The sequence below is a fragment of the Musa acuminata genome, chromosome BXJ3-4 (genome assembly GCF_036884655.1).
Source record: "Musa acuminata AAA Group cultivar baxijiao chromosome BXJ3-4, Cavendish_Baxijiao_AAA, whole genome shotgun sequence".
NCBI lineage: Eukaryota > Viridiplantae > Streptophyta > Magnoliopsida > Zingiberales > Musaceae > Musa > Musa acuminata.
In genome coordinates, this window is record NC_088352.1 from 26,494,974 (window position 1) to 26,513,410 (window position 18,437).

Consider the following 18,437-nt stretch of genomic DNA (forward strand, 5'->3'; position numbering starts at 1 on the left):
TTGATAAAAAAAAGGGAAAAGAATATTTTGCTTTAACAAGTTTTTCCCAACAATATATTATAATTTTTATACTTTCATATCGATCTTATTATTAATCGATGAAGACTTTTTAAAAAAAATACAAACTATATATATTACTTAATCAAAGTCAAAGGAGTACAAAATTAGAGGGGGTTCACGATAAAAGAATTTAGGAAAGAGGCTGGTAACGTAAGTAATAGCAAACCAGAGTAGGCGCAGTGTTGTCCCTAATCGTTATCCTCTGCACAAAACAGCAGCAAGTCAATCCATTGCGAAAACATCTGAATCAAATTCTATCGTGAGGCTTTGGAGGACCACCACTACCTTCGATGGGTCGGCAATAAAGATCCAGGAGAGCAGTCGCTTGCAATCCAGTGAAAATATGGACGACTCTGGTATTGTGTACTACAATGACATGATCCTCTGCGGTCTAGTGTTGTCCTGTAATAGGTAGGCCCAGAGTTGTCCCTTTTGTAGTACACAGATTGTGCTGCTTCGGTCAGTGACCTGGGCAAGTTCTTCAAGAACCAGGGGTGGTTCCTTATCTTCCTAATCGTTATCCTCTGCACAATACAGCAGCAAGTCAATCCATTGCGGTAACATCTGAATCAGATTCTACCGTGACCAAACTACCTTTGATGGGTTGACAATAAAGATCCCGGTGAGCAGTTGCAGCAAAAATATTCAATGTTCGGTTCATATCACTGTAGCAGACCAGAAGGTGCAATGTGTGGTTGGCATTATGTATCCTTTAGACTTGGATAGCAACGTGACTGTAAGAGCCGAAACGGAAGTCAGAAACAAGCTATGACTTAGTCTTGTCATTTACGACTCCTGCACGTCATACATTCGATCAATCAACTATATATTTCAATGATCCCTCGTTTGGAATCCTGATGCCAACCAAACATTTGGAAGGCATTGCACGTAAAGTGCAAGACATTTGGCAACTGCCAAAAATTGTCAACACCCACCCACTTTTATATGTTTTACATACTTTAAATCCAACCACAACACAAGGACTGAGCTTATTGAACAACACTCTCACTTATAGATATCCCTCCGTCAATGAGACTATAACTGAGGTGCTTATTGAACAACAGCTATAATACTTATATGTAAGAACGCATTCGAGGCCTCACAATGGACTGAGCTCCATCGACGAAGATAGTAGTGCCAGTCATGTAGCGGGAGTCATCGCCCACCAGGTATATCACAGTGGAAGCAAGATCATTCTTCGGATCAAGCCACCTCATCAGTGGCATTATATCTGCCGTGGACTTCTCGGCCCTCTCCTTCCCCACTGATCGAGGATACTCATCATCTAAATGCAACCCACGAGCAACTGCATTGACTCGTATTTTGTACTTACCAATCTCCATGGCTGACAGCTGCAAATGGTATTCAGCAAAATGGACAAGGAGCACACATTTCATAGGCATATACAATAAAAGGTTCTTGAGATTAATGAGGAGCTGAGAGAAGAAAGAAATTGCCATAAATCATATTCAATTGTGAAATTGGCATTAAAAAGAACTCACATGTAGAATGTTGGGTCCCTAGAAATTTTACTTTGCCTAGGAGCCTTGGAAATAATCTATTGGTTAAAGCAACTCCAGGCACCTAAAATAGGAACCAAAATATATGCCTTGTACCAAAATTTTCCCTCTAATGAGACTCATGACACTACAAGGGACATATTTCCAACTAAACTACTAGGCAGCATTGGAACACCATCGGCAGAGAAACTTCTTTAACCATAATGGAGAGAAGATGATAAACCCTTGGAGAAGTTAGTAAAGGTTCCTTCTATGAATGTAGTTGTGTGCTAAGCATATTGAATCTCAATCATCTGGATCCTAATTGCTTAACAATAATGAAATCATGAAAGCCAAGAAATCACATAAAGCAGAAGCTTCAGCTAAGATGTACTTACTCGAACTAATTGTTGTACAGCAGCCAAACTTGATCCGTAGGCAGCAGCACCAGTATACAAGCCTCTTTCTGCCCCTAATATCTGGGATATGAATACTATAGAACCACCCGTTTTAAAATCCCGCATTCTTTTCGCAACTGCTTTTAGCAAAAACCAAGGTGCCATGAAATTAGCTTTCACTGTCTTTTTATACTCACTTTCAGTCACATTAAGACATTCTTGCATCTTCCCTGTACAAAAAATTCAGTATTTATAAATTTTAATAAACCAGGAACTAAGACCATAAACCATGCTACATCTTATACATATATCAAGCAGCCAAACCAAATATGTTGCATTACAAATGAGAAATACAAATCAAATGCCATACAACCTATGATGTAAATTTACAAAGACTTGCTATGTGACTCCATCAAGAACACTTTATACAAAAAACACAATGGAAATATCTTAGTGCTGGATTAAACTTAATAATGTATCAGTGTGAGGAATATTAATTGCACAAAACATGGTGCGGTCTACAAACAAGACCAGAATGGCAAGCTTGGTGTGTAGATCTAGACTCTGGAATGGACATAATGGTCTGAGCAAGGCCTTGAGTTTAGGTTGACAAAAACTTGAGTCAAAGTATGATCATGTTTTTTTTTTCACTTATTTGATATCTCAGGTGCATATTGTTCAGTGAAACTAGACTTACAAACTTGAACTGCAACAGACCAAAAGCCAATCTGGCTTCCAGCATCAAAGCCAGATAGAAGTATCTGGCCTAGACTGCAATCACTAGAATGTGACAAACTTTATTTTACGATAAACTTCACTTATGGTTACATCTTATTCTCCTTTTTGACATATGTTTACAGTAACTCCTCAAAGGCTGCAAATTTTTTTCTTGAGCCTGATGGGCTTGAAATCAGTAAACAGAATCAGTTATGCATTCATCACAAAGTGTACCTAGTCCATGATTTTCAGATAAAAGCTATTTATGTATTTATAATGATAAAAAATCAGAGCAAACCTTGGAACGCTCCTTTGTGACCTGGGAGACCAGGGTACAAGTCACAGAAACAACCTCTCTATATTTAGAGGCAAGGCTGCATATATTGACCCTCCCCTTCCCTGATCCCGTATTGGCATTACACCCCCTCTTTTATATTGATAAAAATTAAAAGATACCTAACAAAGTCTAAACATGCTTCAATCAATGGCCCAGTAGGCTTTTTTTTCCTTCTAACTACCACAATAGTACAACATCTGAAAACAAGAATAATAATTCATAACATGTGAGACAATATTATTTTTCTGACCATTTGACATGGCATTTGTATAAATATGATGCAAAATCTGAGCTTATAATTAAGAATTACATGGTGGCAAAAAACTCGTGTAGCTAACCTTAACTAGTTGGGAATTTCAACTTTGTTGTTGTTGTTATTGTTGTTGTAATATATCTAGATTGTAAGGCAAAAAACCTAAGAATTATGTTTATCAAATTAAGATTGATAAACTTATTTTCTTTTTACTATATATTTTCTATGAGATTGACTGAAGCCTCCATGCTTAAGGCCAAAAATACTTGAACTATCAAAGCTATTCAGATGAATATCCACAAGCCAAAAAAAGAACTGAAACTAAAGTGAGCTTTAAAACCAATTTTCTATCCTGTGTCTTTTGAGTTGAAGTTGCTTCCAAAATAAAAGCTAGTTGTTTCCATATATAATCAGCTTGTTGCAACCATGGCTCCAAAATCTAATTTGGTTAGATCTAGTTTAGGGATCAAGTTGAGCTATTTTACTTTTTTTCTTGTTCTTGATGCAAAACGAGTATTTTTATTCATACTTTTGTTATATATAAGGAAGGATGTTTTGATGAGATTAGTCTCTTTTGTAAGTTTAAACTACTTCTGTAACCCTAAAGGGTATCCATGTGCATTGTACATAGAGGTCATTCAATTTATAATGATTTTTTTATACAATAAGATTTGATAGGATTTTATCAGATAAAGATTTCTTTTTTTTTTCTTTTTGTTTGCTAAAGGCTTAAGTAATCTATAGTATAAATAAGGGTTACATCCTGAGGAGGCTTGTAGCATGAAGTGTTAAAAATTTTTAAAATAATGAAAACATTAACCCTTAAGGCCTTATGGCCTTGATTATTGCTTTTCTCCTGCTGGAGTGTTTCATCCTACTTTTAAACCCTCTCTTCACTACCATGGTTTTCTACTTCCTATAATCAACTCCCTCTATCATATTTATGTTATGTGTTTGCACCACTCTGATGGGGTAGAATAGGTTTCTAGAATTTCTGAGATGATTGAATTCCTCAAAAGAGATGGTCAATTCATCTTCTTCTATGATCAATATGAATCTAGATAATTTTTGAAGATTTTCCCTTCAATTGCATGTGATTAAACTACATAACTATGTGTCTCAAACACCTGCTGAGATTTAAGCTAAGTATGTTTCAGAACTTACAAGATCATTTTAGGGCTTCCATATACTTGTTAAAAACTTTTTTTGAACTTTTGAATGTGTTTTAGGCCATCTTCCCATGCTAGCATACCTTCCTCCACACAAACTGAATATTGATGATGCTTGCCAGGAACTCTTGCTAAAGAAAATTCTAATGCTCGCTTTCTTTGTTGTAGATCAATAGGAAGTAGTCAATCTATATCATACTTTCTAGAGTTGTCTTCTTACTATGCACTTTTTGCATCCATGTCTCACCTCACAAGTGATCGCACCCATCCTGTGCCATGTCCTCTCGTACATTCATCCATGACCGAGAGCCTCACAAGTGTAGTAGTCTAAACAATGCAAAAAGAAGCTTGGACACTGTCTAACTGAAGTAAAGAATCATTCTGATACATGGAAATAGGCCGAACAACCCTTTTCTCCCTAACAACAAACAAATAAATTGAATATGTTTTTATAGGGTTCAGATATTAGAATCTTTTAAATAGGAACTGAGAAGTTTAGATATTAAAATACACTATATAGGAACCCAGAAGTGACACGGGAGTTTCTAATTTGTCACAATTTGCTCATATGAACTTTTGCCGATGATATAATATTCTTTTCAGCAAAAAATGTTGCCTCATAATCTTCAACTCAGCCCACTCAAATATGACAACTCATCAGCATATTCCCTACACAAAGTTAAAGTTGTTTCAAAGTGCTTTTCTTCATGACCAAGGAATGTATTAAAGGAGTTGGTTAGCAGCTGTAAAACACTTAATTTCGGAATTCCCTATACATGAAGGGTTGTTTCATGCACTAATACTTACTTTGGTGTTTAGAGCTTAGAAAGGACTTTAGAAATTGATGATATTTTGGCAAAAGCTCTCTTGGAGTTCTCCCTTAAACTTTGTATCTCTTGGATGTTTCCTTGAGTTATTAGCCTTTTATTTTCAGTTTTGTATCCTTGTTTAATTTCTTTTGGGTGATGAACTTTCTGTATCCTTTTGTGATTTTAAACTTGATGGTGAGTTGTTTTTCTATCTTATTGAAGTATTATCGTGAGTTCATACATTTTCTATCTGAAAAATTGTACCATCGGTTTTCTTTCGAAATCTATTTTACTTTACCCCCCCATTCTGCATCACCCCGGTATTAGTTTGGTATCAGAGCTAAAGGCTAGAGATCATGACAAGGCGGAATGGAAAAGATGTAGTTGGTGAAGGTAGCGACCATGAAGATGATGCTGAGTCGTTGAGGCTGCAACTACGAAGATTGTTGCGTAGTCTACAAGAAAAAAATGAAATAATTGAAGAACTTCGAAGTAGAAACAACTAGCATGAAAATGATGTCCACGAGTATACTTCTGATGATGATACACCCTCTCTTCCAAGGGAGTCGAGAAAATGTCGAACAAGAAATGGAGTCCAAGAAGAGTGGCAAAATAAATATAACCCAAGATTGGAGATTCTGGAGTTTGAAGGTAAAATAAATGTTGATGACTTTATCAATTTGCTTAATAAAATAAAAAGAATTTTCGATTTTCATGAACCACCAGAACAAAAGAAAGTCAAACTTGTGGCACTCAAACTAAGACAGAATGCTTCTTTTTTATGGGAAAATCTGAAGAAACAAAGAGAACGTGAGGGGAGGAGTAAAATCGTAACATGGGAAAAAATGAAAAGGGAACTAAAGAGAAAATATTTACCACACAATTATAGGCAAGAGATCTTTCTCAAAATCCATGATTTCAAGCAAAAAAATCTTAGTGTGGAGGAGTACACTGCAGAATTCGATAATCTGATGTTAAAATAAGAACTTGTAGAACCGGAAGAGCAAACCATTACAAGATACTTAGGAGGTCTGAAATATGAGATTGCTAACGTGGTTCAACTGAGTCATATTGGTCTTTAAATGATGTGAGCAAGCTAGCATTCAAAGTTGAAAAGTAATAGAAATTTGAAAAAAGTTATCGGTATGGTTCAAAAGAAGGATATACAAAAGGAGGAAGTTTTAAGCCTATGTCCAAAGCAAGGTGATATCGAAGGTGCAAGAAAAGGGTGAAGAATCTGCTGGCAGTAAAAAAACACCTAATTCTTCTACCCTAAGTGGCCGAAAATGCTTCAAATGTCATGGTTTTTCGGCATATTGCTTCAGATTGTCCAAATAGGAGGATTATAACTTTGGTTAAAGATCTTAATGATAGATGAGTAGATGAAGCCGACGACGAACCAAAATATGATGAAGATGAGGAAGAGGTTACTTATGCAGTTCATGGTTTGTCTATTGTATTGCAGTGTAGTTTACAAGTGTCTTATGTGGCCGAGGATGAAAGTTGAGTGAGAAAAAACGTGTTTCACACTAAATGCACGTCTCTTAGCAAGGTGTGTTTGGTGATCATCGACAGCGGTAACTTTGAGAACGTGGTATCTTTAGAGATAGTGCAGAAGCTAAAGTTGGAAACAATCCCTCATCCACATCCATACTAATTATATTGGTTGCAAAAAGGAAATGACATCAAGGTAACTAAAAGATGTTTAGTTTCATTTTCTATCGGCAAATATTATAAAGGTGAAGTATGGTGTGATGTTGCTCCTATGGACGCTTGTCATTTGCTGTTAGGAAAACCTTAACATTATGATAGAAGGGTGTTGTATGACGGTTACAAACATACTTATTCTTTTAAGGTGAATGAAAAAAAGATTATCTTAACTCCATTACAACCTTCTGAAATCAGTGCACCAAAGAAGAAAGTTAGCGCTTTTATGTCCTATGGTGAATGCAAAGGTGAATTAGATAAGAGTGGTCATATTATGGCTCTAGCAGTAGTAGAGGAAAATGAACAACACAAGGAGACACCAGCAATCATGAAACAAATCCTGGAGGAGTTAAAAGATGTTATACCGGAAGAGATTCCACATGGCCTTCTACCTTTTAGAGACATCCAGCATCACATTGATCTTATTCCAGGGGCTATTCTACCTAATAAGGCAACATACAGAATGAGTCCCAAGGAGCATGAAGAACTTCAAAAGCAAGTTGATGAATTGATAAAAAAATGGGTTAATTCGGGAGAGCATGAGTCCTTGTGTGGTACCAACCGTGTTGGTGCCTAAAAAGGATGGTTCTTGGAGAATGTGTGTGGACAGTCGCACCATCAACAAAATCACAGTAGACTATCATTTTCCTATTGGTTAGATGATTTACTTGATCAATTGTGTGGTGCTTATATTTTCTCTAAAATTGATTTGAGGAGTGGCTATCACCAAATAAGAATGAGGCCCGGAGATGAGTGAAAAACAACATTTAAAACTAGAGAAGGTTTATATGAATGGTTGGTTATGTTATTTGGGCTATCTAATACTCCTAGCACCTTCATGAGATTTATGAATCACATACTTAAGTCATGTATTGGAATATTTGTTGTAGTTTACTTTGACGATATATTGGTGTACAGCAAGAGCGAAGAGGAGCATATGAATCATTTGAAAGAGATCTTTCTTATTTTCAGGCAGCAAAAGCTTTATGCTAATCTAAAGAAGTGTGATTTCTTTACTTATAGTGTTGTATTTTTGGGGTATGTTGTTTCAAAAGATGGAATCATGATGGATCAAAGTAAGGTAGAAGCTATTCTCAATTAGCCAACACCTGCTTCATTGCATGATGTGAGGAGTTTCCATAGCTTAACTTCTTTTTACAGAAGATTCATCAAGGGTTTCAGCTATATTGTCGCTCCAATCACCGAACGTCTGAAATTTGATAAATTCAAATGGACTAGTGAGGCTAATGATGCTTTTGAGCTTTTAAAAAGAAAGGTAACCGAAGCTCCTATCTTAGTTCTACAAAATTTTGACAATATGTTTGAGGTTGAATGTGATGCATCTAATGTGGGAATTGGTGTTGTTTTGAGTCAAGACAGAAAGCCCATTGTATTTTTTAGTGAAAAGCTGAATTATACGAGAAAGAAATATTCTACCTATGGCAAGGAGTTTTATGTCATTTTTCGAGCTTTATCTCATTGGAGTCAATATCTTCTGGCCAAGCCATTTGTCCTATATTCTGATCATGAGGCATTAAAGTTTATTAATCACCAGCACAAGCTAAACAAGAGGTATACAGCTTGGGTGACGTTTTTACAATCTTATAACTTTACAATCAAGCATAAATCTGGTGTTCAAAATATAGTTGCTGACGCATTTAGCAGAAAGCATTCTTTATTATCAGCAATGCAAGTCAAATTGATTGGATTTGAAACATTCAAAGATCTCTATGAGAATGATGTGGATTTCGACTCAATATAGTAGAATTGCAAATCAGATTCCTTTCAACAATTTTCTATCTTTGATGGTTTTCTTTTTCAAGCTAATGTTTTATGTGTTCCATCTTGTTCTTTGAGACAAGTAATTCTAGCTGAAGCTCACGGTGGTGTTTTGGGTGGACATTTCGGTAGAGACAAGACGATAGCTCTTGTTCAATCAAACTTCTATTGGCCTAAGATGTTTAGAGATGTGGAGAGACATGTAAAGCAATGTCGAGTATATCATTTGGCAAAAAAAAGAAGTCAAAATTCTAGATTGTACACTCCATTGCCTGTGCCAAATGCTCCATGAGAGTATGTGAGTCTTGATTTCGTTTTGGGACTGCCAAGAATTCAAAGGAACAAGAATTCTATCGTGGTTGTTGTTGACAGATTTTAAAAAATATCTCACTTTGTTCTCTGTAATAAATCGAATGATGCATCTCATATTTCTGATTTGTATTTTAAGGAGATTGTTAAATTGCATGGTATTCTAAGAACTATGGTGTCTGATTGAGATTCAAAATTTCTTAATCATTTTTTAAGAACTCTTTGGAGGAAGCTAGGTACTTCTTTAAATTTCAATAGCTCGCATCATCCACAAACTGATGGGCAAACTGAGGTAACGAACAGAAGCTTGGGAAATTTGCTTAAAAACTATGTTGGCAAGAATATTAAGCAGTGAGATCTCATTCTTCCACAAATCGAGTTTGCCTATAACTGTTCTATGCACCATAGTATTGGTAAGGGTCCTTTTGAGGTTCTTTATGGTGCTAATCCTGTTGGTCCTTTGGATTTCGTCCCTTATTCGACAACTAAGGAATTTAGTGGAGATACTGATGAGAGAGTAAAGCAGATAAAGAAGCTACATGAGGGTGTTAAAACAAATACAGAAAAGCAAAATGAGAGGTACATGGAAGCTGCCAACAAACACAGAAAACATATGGAGTTTAATGTTGGTGATTTGGTCTGGATTCATCTAAGGAAGGAGAGGTTTACACCGGACAAATTTGGAAAATTGAAACCAAAGACTGATTGTCCATTCAAAGTGCTCAAGACAATTGAAAAAAACGCTTATAAGATCAAGCTACCTAAAGATTATGGAGTGTCCGCAACATTTAATGTTGCTGATTTAAGTACTTTTCACAATCATGTTAACAAAACAAACAAGGACTTGAGGACAAGTCTATTTCAACTAGGGGAGATTGACATAGGAGTATCTAATTTGCTATAATTTACTTATATGGACTTTGCTGATGATATGATTTTTTTTTAGCCAAAAATGTTGCCTCATAATCTTCAACTTAGCCCACTCAAATATGACAGCTCATCAGCATATTCCCTGCACAATGTTAAAGCTATTTCAATGTGCTTTTCTTCATGACCAAGGAATGCATTAAAGGAGTTGGTTAACAACTGTAAAACACTTAATTTCGAAATTCCCTATGCATGAAGGGTTGTTTCATGCACTAGTACTTATTTTGGTGTTTAGGGCTTAGAAATAACTTTAGAAACTGATGATATTTTGGTAGAAGCTCTCTTGGAGTTCTCCCTTAAACTTTGTATCTCTTGGATACTTCCTTGAGTTGCGAGTCTTTTATTTTCGGTTCTGTATTCTTGTTTAATTTCCTTTGGGTGGTGAACTTTCTGGATCCTTTTGTGATTTTAAACTTGGTGGTGAGCTGTTTTTCTATCTTATTGAAGTATTATCGTGAGTTCATATATTTTCTATCTGAAAAACTGTACCATCGGTTTTCTTTCGAAATCTATTCTACTTTACCCCTCATTCTGCATCACCCCGGTATCGAAAAGGCGTAGGAATACATGTAATATTATAATTTTCTCATCCTTGCAACTTTCTGTAAAAATATTATTTTGATCTTCATAGATGATTCCTGTGCAAGATTCTACTTCCTCTTGAATCGGAGTAGTACTTGTTAGCTGGTGTCATTATCAACCCTAGTTTTAGAGCAAGGACAACATACAATAACAACCCCACTTGAGAACTTGAGCCTATGCATTCCCACGTTTCTACATTAGTGACTCAGGTTGCATCTTACCTCATGCATAATCACACCCACCTTATGTCGTGCCCTACCATAAGTTCATCCACAATGAAGACTCCTACATACCAGGGAATCCTGAGCAAGGCAAAGAAAGGCTCAAACATTGTTCAAGTAGGATAAGGAATCATATGACACCTACTGACTCACAGAAATAGTTTGATCAGGCTCTCTATCATCGACCAAATCGACAATGTTAGAATATTATTTATTTTATGAGACTTGATATGTTGAGGTAGTAGAATATCAAAAACAGAGAGCTTATAAGCCTCGATAATAGGTTTAATCTCTTTGGTCTTTTTCCAGAAATTCAGTAATAGCACTGATGAGTTCTTCATGGATTGATCCAATGCAGACTTCTACTTGTCGGTGAATCATAGAAGTATATTGTGGGTGCTGTTATTGTTTTCTTTTAAAGTAGCACTAAGACCAATTTAGAAAACACTCCGAGGTCAGCTTAACAATAACTATTTTTTGAGTTTTGATACTTAAAACTAGAACATTAAGAAAAATAAAGTGTTTGTTTCTCATTCTGTATAAATTCTAGAATCAGCATCACAATTACAGCTATAAATGTGCTCTATAAATAAATGCAAGCTTTTCCCTCACTTAGTTTTCCTAATTATTTATCTTCTTCATGAGGTGCTACATATTCTTATCTATGTTAAATGACTTTTAATTACACATGGATAGTTTCATGATAACTAGTATGCTTCCAGCATCTTTCTGTAATTCGAAAACACTATATAACCTCATACCAATAAGAATTAATGAATGTGATTTTTATCGACCCAAAGCAGCACTTTTGTTAAGTTACCTTCATAAGAATAACAACTGACAAAAGCATCGAGTGACCCCAAAAGCTTCCAGGCCAATTCCACTGCCTCATCAAAGAAAGACTCATGCTCTTCTTCCATATTCAAATCAACCACTTTGAAAGGAGAGGAACCACCTAAAGAGCTCATAATATCCCCCACCATTTTCTGAAGACGATCCTCATCGCCCATTAAAACCAGCCTAGTTATGATGTTACAAAAATTAGAGTTAGAAGAACAATTTTTAAAGAGCAAAATTACAAAGGCATACACTGGACTTAGGAATAGCATCAAGATACAATCGAATCTATGAATATAAAATCATTTAATTCATCAACATAGCTAGTGGAGACATCAAATTGAGAATTTGACCTTTAGGCATAGTGAAGCACAGTAACACCACCATAATAATAAAGAGATATCAATGTCCAATTAAGACATTAAATCGAATGAACATTCAAAAGTTAATACAGTGATAGAAACACCAAACTGCAAAGAATAACTTCCAAGATAAAAATAAGTTAACCAATAATGTCAGATATACTGAAAACGCCAACTAGCTGATACAAGTCAATAGACCCATACGCTGATATTCCAAAAAAATTTAAAACTGGTCCGTTACTGTAATCATCAACTAATGACTCATTTGTCCGAATTTAGGTCTTCCCGGGAAGCAAGTAATCTTGCGAATTTGATCCTTGTCAGGAGTATTTGATCAAACTATTGCAAAAAGAAGTTGCTCAGGTTCCTATTGCTGGAAGCTTTACATAAACGCAGACTTGAAGGATATTTTAAGAGAAACTAAAATCACAATTTATTATGAGAATTACAGATAGCAGTTTTCGTTTGATGGATAGTAAAGCTTGCGTTACCCACATCTGCAGTCTGCACTTGCCTTTCTTCGACGATCTTAACTCACAGTGTCATTTCCTGCATAAAATTTCTTATTGCTCTCCTCAGATGCAACCTATCCAACTCCATTCTATTTATCATCGTATTAAAACTAGTTAAGAAAATTCAATTTCTTGGGCAACCACATATAAATAAACAGATAAATAGATCAGCGCTCCAAACATAAGGTTCATTACATTGAAGATCAACCAAAAAATAATAGCAAACAACGAATCGATCAGACAATTCCAGGGTGGAGAATAGGAGAGTCACCAAACCTGCAGCCAGATTTCGCCAGGTGGTAGGCGATGCCTTTGGAGATCTCATCTCCACCGGAGGTCAACAAAACCCTCTTCCCGGACTCCTCCATCCTTGGCAACGATCAGGAATCACAAGACAACCCAATAAATAAACGATCGTTCAACGAACACAAAGAATCCAGGAAAAGAAAGTAGCGATTAGAGGAAAGAGGAGATCTAAGAGAGGTAAGCCACCAGTGACACCAAAGACCCGAGCGCAGGAACGGTGGTGGGTTTTGAACAGCTGTGTACCGGATAAATGTATCGTCGTTATATTAGGAAAGAGACAAAATTACAAGTATATTCTTCGACACTAACTAATTTACGTCTTTACCCCTCAGCGTTTAAGCAAAGCAAAACTCACTGATCTAATTAAGTTATTGTTAACGATGAACAATTAAAAGAGTGCATCATGATCAAGATTTTGATGACCCTTTTGGTCATTTTGTCTTGACAGATTAGAAATCACACGCGTCTGAATTGGTGTGCCTATAAAGTACCTCTATTATATTCGATGTGTCATATCAGTGGTCAGAAATGATAATGTATCATTTGGATATGTCATCTAAGTAGGCCGTCTTATTAAATTAGCGATTACAATAACCATATTATATGAAGTGGTTTTTTCTAATTAACGGGGCAATTAAAAATCATATTATTAGAAGAAAAAAAAAAGAGGCACATGAGAGGAGTTTCTTATACTTATAGAATTGGCAAGCGTATACGTCATGATATTTATATTTATAGTGATGGAGGAGAAGAAGATTGACACTTCTAAGTTACTGTACCAGAAAGAGAATTGTTGAGACTCTTGATCTTTGACTGCAAGGCACATCATTTGTTTCATTCAGCCAATTGAAAGCCTCCAAAACATCACATTAACCCACAAGACCTGCAAGCCATCTTTTTTTTTGTTTTTGGCTCTTTTCAAAGCTTCCAAGATTGCAATGTACACTACTCGTTTAATGAAACGATGACGTTTACAAACTAAATTTTAGGGAAAAAAAAATAAAGAAGTAATTTATTGTGATTTATGGAATTAGTTTATTTTGATGGACGGGGAATTCACACACATGAAAAGTCACAATGAAACGTGGGGTTCGGACCGCGATTGAAACGTGGACCGGATCGATCACAATCAAATCGGAGCATGATCTCCCTTGGTTTAGGGTTTCGTTTCCCCTATCTATAAGAGTCATCTCTCTGCCGCGCCGGCCGAGAGAAGCGTGCGCTAAACGGAGTGGGGTGCAGTGGAGAGCCGAACGCCATGGTAATTTCCTCCCATTTCCTCTCTTGGTTTTTCTCTAAACATTGTTGATCGGATCTCTTTCGATGTTCCATTTTCGTCATCAGGTGAAGTATTCGAGAGAGCCCACCAACCCGACCAAGTGTGAGTTTCTCTGCACTTTTCCCTGCTCTGTTTTCGATTTGATCTCGTGAACTTGCAGTCTAGGGTTTATATTTGGTTCGATCTCGATTTTGGTAGCATTTTGTATATGGTTCTACATTAGTGCTCCGATTGTGGGGTTTAGAATTTTCAGATCTACGAATTGTGGTCATTAGCTTCTCCTGCAGCAAATTTTTAACTTTTTTTTTCATCGGAATATGTCAACGAAATGATCAGTGCATGGTTTTGCAGACGCGATTAACTTTTATGAGCTTATAGTAACCCATAAAATTATCTCTTTTGCAGCCTCCAAGGCCATGGGCCGGGACTTGAGGGTTCACTTCAAGGTGCGTTAGATGTTTATTTTAGTGCAGAACTTAGTGGTTAGATCTAGTGCTGTTGTTGGTTTGTCTTGTTTATTGTGCATAACCTATATGAATTTAGGAGGTTTACTAGATGTGTCTTCTTATACACATTAGACGATGAGTCTTAGATAATGTTAGCTGGCTTCACAATAAATCATGAAGAGAATGAGAATCGAGAAAATTATAGACATGGAAGGTATTGTTTTATTTATTATCAAATTCTTTTGGTAAAATCTTTCTGATCTCGAAGCTTGAGTTAGAAATCATATTGATACGAATGTGATCAAGGTACTAAATATTGCTACCATTGGATTGGTATAAATCTGGTACACACTGACAAATCAACACATGGTATCCCCATCTACCAGTCCGCACAGACCCCAGAGAGAGAGAGAGAGAGAGGAGGAGGAGTAGGATGAGAAAGATGAGCAGTAAGTGGCATTGGCAACACGATGGGCTGTGGCAGTGCTGTGAGAGGTGTGGCGAGAGAGATAAACCAAAAAGGCAGTTATCAGTGTCAGGAAAAATGATAGGTAAATATACTGCCTGAAACCTGTGTTTTACCTTTAAAATCAGGCAGTAAGCCTGGTTTTTGACCTGAACTGAATGGTAAGCCTTGGTCTGAAGCAGATCGGACAGTAGAGATGGTCTGTGGGCTGGTTAGGGGTCAGACTGATAAATATCAGGCAGTATTTATCTGTCCCAAACTATGAATGAGATATTGTCGTTCGGAGGGCTTGTTGTGAACGTTACATTATTCATAATGAGTCCAGATATGTGGAAATAGAGAACTCAGGTCAAAAGCAGCTGATAGCTGCTTTGGAAATTGATCGTCAATGGTAAGATTGTGAGGAAGAATACTTTTAATTCATGAAGAATATGAGAATAAACGATTGAGAAATTGGGAAGAACAGGGAAGATTGAGCTACCATTTTAGGTTGATATATATTTTAATTCATGAAGTATGATTGTTAAGAGACTGTTGTTGATGTATATTTTATTTTTCCATAATCATTACGAAAATTGATCTACCATTTCAATTTGGCTTGTTCAACCTGGAACTAATAGCAGTTGTTTAAAAATATTTATGGCCAACTATAATAGTGGTGAAATAATGTACTTTAGCAATTGTTTAAAAATTTACTATGTTGTTACATATTCATGATAAGTCAAGAGTTTAAATGCAGACATACTGTTAAGAATTTTACATGTTCAGCAGTCTTACAATAGGCGATAAACATGCCCTGTAATTATTTTGAACACTAGTATAAGTAATGTAGTGTTTGAGAGAGGCACCTTCTATTTGTGTAAAACGGGTTCTAGTTTGAGATGCATTTGATAGATATTGATGTCCTATACAGATATATCTGGACACAACAATTATTTCTAAGTCTCACATGTTTTAATAATCCATGGTATATCGCTCAGGTTTTCTTTTAAGAAAGATTTATAACTTACATATTTGTTGGACAATTTTGTTAAAAAGCAAAGAGTTCAGTAATGATTATATCAGCCCGTTTTTGTTATACGTTATGCAATTTATATTTTAATTGAAATGTTGTATAATTGCAACAGAATACTCGCGAGACAGCTCATGCAATTAGAAAGCTACCTTTAGCGAAGGCTAAAAGGTACCTTGAAGATGTAATTGCTCATAAGCAAGCCATTCCATTCCGAAGGTTTTGTGGGGGTGTAGGACGTACAGCTCAAGCGAAGGGTCGTCATCCAAATGGGCAAGGACGCTGGCCTCTGAAATCAGCCAGATTCATTTTGGATTTGCTCAAGAATGCTGAGAGTAATGCAGAGGTATGAATCTATCATGTGTTTTTTCCTTTTAAATTAAGTGTTATACTTGTCTTAAAATGGTTTCGGTTATATTCTTATTTTCAGGTGAAAGGTTTGGATGTTGATGCTCTCTACATCTCACACATCCAGGTGAACCAAGCTCAGAGGCAGCGGCGTAGGACTTACCGTGCTCATGGACGAATTAACCGTGAGTACAGTAATTGAACCAAATTAATGTTAGTTTCTCGAAACTGACTCATCATTTTTTTGGCAGCATATATGTCCTCTCCATGTCATATTGAATTGATTTTATCGGAGAAGGAAGAGCCAGTCAAGAAAGAGGTTATTCTTTTATCTTTTCCCTATTTACACGTCCCTCTGTATTCTTGGATTGCTGCATGTCAAAAGCTGTCTTCATCATTTGGTAGCCTAGATGAATCTATTTAACTCTTAGTTAAAAAATTTCATATTGCCTGATCAATATCCACGATAGCTGATTTGTGAGGTGGAGGTCTTCTAATAACATATACCGAAGTTCAGGTTGTTTGTGCAACCTGTGCTTCTTTTGTCTAGATTATTGGCATCCTTTTCATTGCATCAGACATTATTATTCTTCATGACAGATAACAAGCCCCTAGGACCTATGAATTTGTACTTACTCTTCATTGCTGTTTGACACAATCAGAATGCTTGCAGATATTCTGGCTGGGATTTTCTACATTGATCTATCCATGATAATATAATTTAAAGCCATAAATCAGGAAATTTTGATTACAAATGTGGTTTTTAGTTAGATTATGCATAAGAATGTTTTCTTTTGGAAATGGTTTGTGTGGCTTATTTTCCTTTCTACCTCATTCCTAATCATACTCTGCTCATGTCTTACAGCCGGAGACCCAGATTGCACCAAGCAAGCCCAAGAAATCTCAAGCTATTCGAAGTGGTGCGTCTTCTTAAAGATCAGTGGTTACAGCTTTGAGGAAAGCATTGATCTTGGGCTGATTTGAAATAGATGCAGGCTATCTTATTTTTGGTAACAAAAGATATTCTGGAGATTACTAGTGCTTCTGGAACATTATCTTTTTCTACCTTTGTTTTTGATTGGGAAATTTGTGGGATTCCATAGCTACTTCGAAATGGAAGCAATGTGACACCTTAATCGTTGAGTATTTGATCTGTTTTCCCCTAGAGCACAGACATTTGCTTTGAAATCATCATCTTGGATCGTGGATTAAGATCTATCAGTATAATCACCTTGAGGAATTATTTTATCTTGTTAAAATGGAAATACTGAACAGTAGTGCTGGTTATCAGAACTGATGCTATCCTGTTCATGTCTTCTCGGATCTCAACTGTGGATCCAATAATTGTGTAGTTGTTCTTCTCATGTGCCACAATGGTGAAAACTTGACACACCGTAGTGTAGGATCAGTGTTTTGAACAAAATATTTCATGCCACAGTTCTACAAAGATGTCATGCAAATTGCACAAAACATTCGGTAGAATATTGGCTTTTGTGTATAGATAAATTATCAAGATGAGCTGCTTTACTTGATCATATTAAGTTTCAATAAACTGGAGAAAGATTTGTTTATTAATTCCAAAACATTGTTAAATTCTGCTTTCTGTGTTTTGTTTATATGAATTTTCAAACAGGTCTTCGCATTTAGCAATAAATATATAAAGACAATATTTTATTGGTAAAACCCTAATACGAGAAGCCATAATTTTTTATCTTACAAAACTGTAGCATGCTCTTGTGAAATCTTCAATGTCCAAACTCTCAAAATGCAAACTCTGTTTGACCAGTGTTGACATAAATTTTCAATTCTTTCATGGGTGTTTTGTTTGGGTGGCATGTGGCATTTTGTGTTTGGAGAAAAAAACATACAAGTCAAACATTGAATGCTGCTATCTAACCTTCCAATTGCTTCCATCTATCTTGATGTGTCTCACATTGTGTCCTTCACCAGGCAGGGTCACCGACAAAGAAGGCTCTTTGTAGCTGGTTGACAGTAAAACTATGTCTGCACAAAACCACTCAAGTGTCACAAGATTCCCTGCCCCCCTCAGGTTGCTTCAAAGATGACAAGTCCTTTTCTTTTCTAATGTGTAATTCCTCCCC

At 36.2% G+C, this 18,437-nt stretch overlaps 2 protein-coding genes across 3 annotated transcripts; one reads left to right on the forward strand and one right to left on the reverse strand.

Moving 5' to 3' along the window:
* Window positions 1-818: 818 nt before the first annotated feature.
* On the reverse strand, window positions 819-13,027 carry LOC135637099 (uncharacterized). 2 transcript variants are annotated; one of them, XM_065149497.1, is made up of 5 exons: window positions 12,971-13,027; window positions 12,755-12,847; window positions 11,588-11,787; window positions 1,958-2,187; window positions 819-1,412 (listed from the first exon to the last, which is right to left on the reverse strand). In XM_065149497.1, the coding sequence occupies exons 2-5, from the start codon at window positions 12,844-12,846 to the stop codon at window positions 1,134-1,136; spliced, it is 801 nt and encodes a 266-aa protein (XP_065005569.1). In that variant the 5' UTR covers window position 12,847; window positions 12,971-13,027; the 3' UTR covers window positions 819-1,133. The 2 variants fall into 2 exon arrangements, with proteins under 2 accessions (XP_065005569.1, XP_065005568.1); XM_065149496.1 differs by having other exon boundaries at window positions 12,755-13,012.
* A 907-nt stretch (window positions 13,028-13,934) lies between these two features.
* On the forward strand, window positions 13,935-17,500 carry LOC103981774 (large ribosomal subunit protein uL22). Its single transcript, XM_009398509.3, has 7 exons — window positions 13,935-14,045; window positions 14,129-14,165; window positions 14,469-14,509; window positions 16,103-16,333; window positions 16,418-16,520; window positions 16,587-16,654; window positions 17,201-17,500. The coding sequence occupies exons 1-7, from the start codon at window positions 14,043-14,045 to the stop codon at window positions 17,267-17,269; spliced, it is 552 nt and encodes a 183-aa protein (XP_009396784.2). The 5' UTR covers window positions 13,935-14,042; the 3' UTR covers window positions 17,270-17,500.
* Window positions 17,501-18,437: the final 937 nt, after the last annotated feature.

Excerpts from the sequence above, each read along its gene's own strand:
- LOC135637099 (XM_065149497.1), bottom strand. The coding sequence starts at position 12,846 with ATGGAGGAGTCCGGGAAGAGGGTTTTGTTGACCTCCGGTGGAGATGAG. Across the intron at positions 11,788-12,754 it reads CTGGCGAAATCTGGCTGCAG|GCTGGTTTTAATGGGCGATG; the intron begins GTTTGGTGACTC and ends CATCATAACTAG. Across the intron at positions 2,188-11,587 it reads CAGTTGTTATTCTTATGAAG|GGAAGATGCAAGAATGTCTT; the intron begins GTAACTTAACAA and ends TTTTTTGTACAG.
- LOC103981774 (XM_009398509.3), top strand. Across the intron at positions 16,521-16,586 it reads TGCTCATGGACGAATTAACC|CATATATGTCCTCTCCATGT; the intron begins GTGAGTACAGTA and ends TTTTTTTGGCAG. Across the intron at positions 16,655-17,200 it reads AAGAGCCAGTCAAGAAAGAG|CCGGAGACCCAGATTGCACC; the intron begins GTTATTCTTTTA and ends CATGTCTTACAG.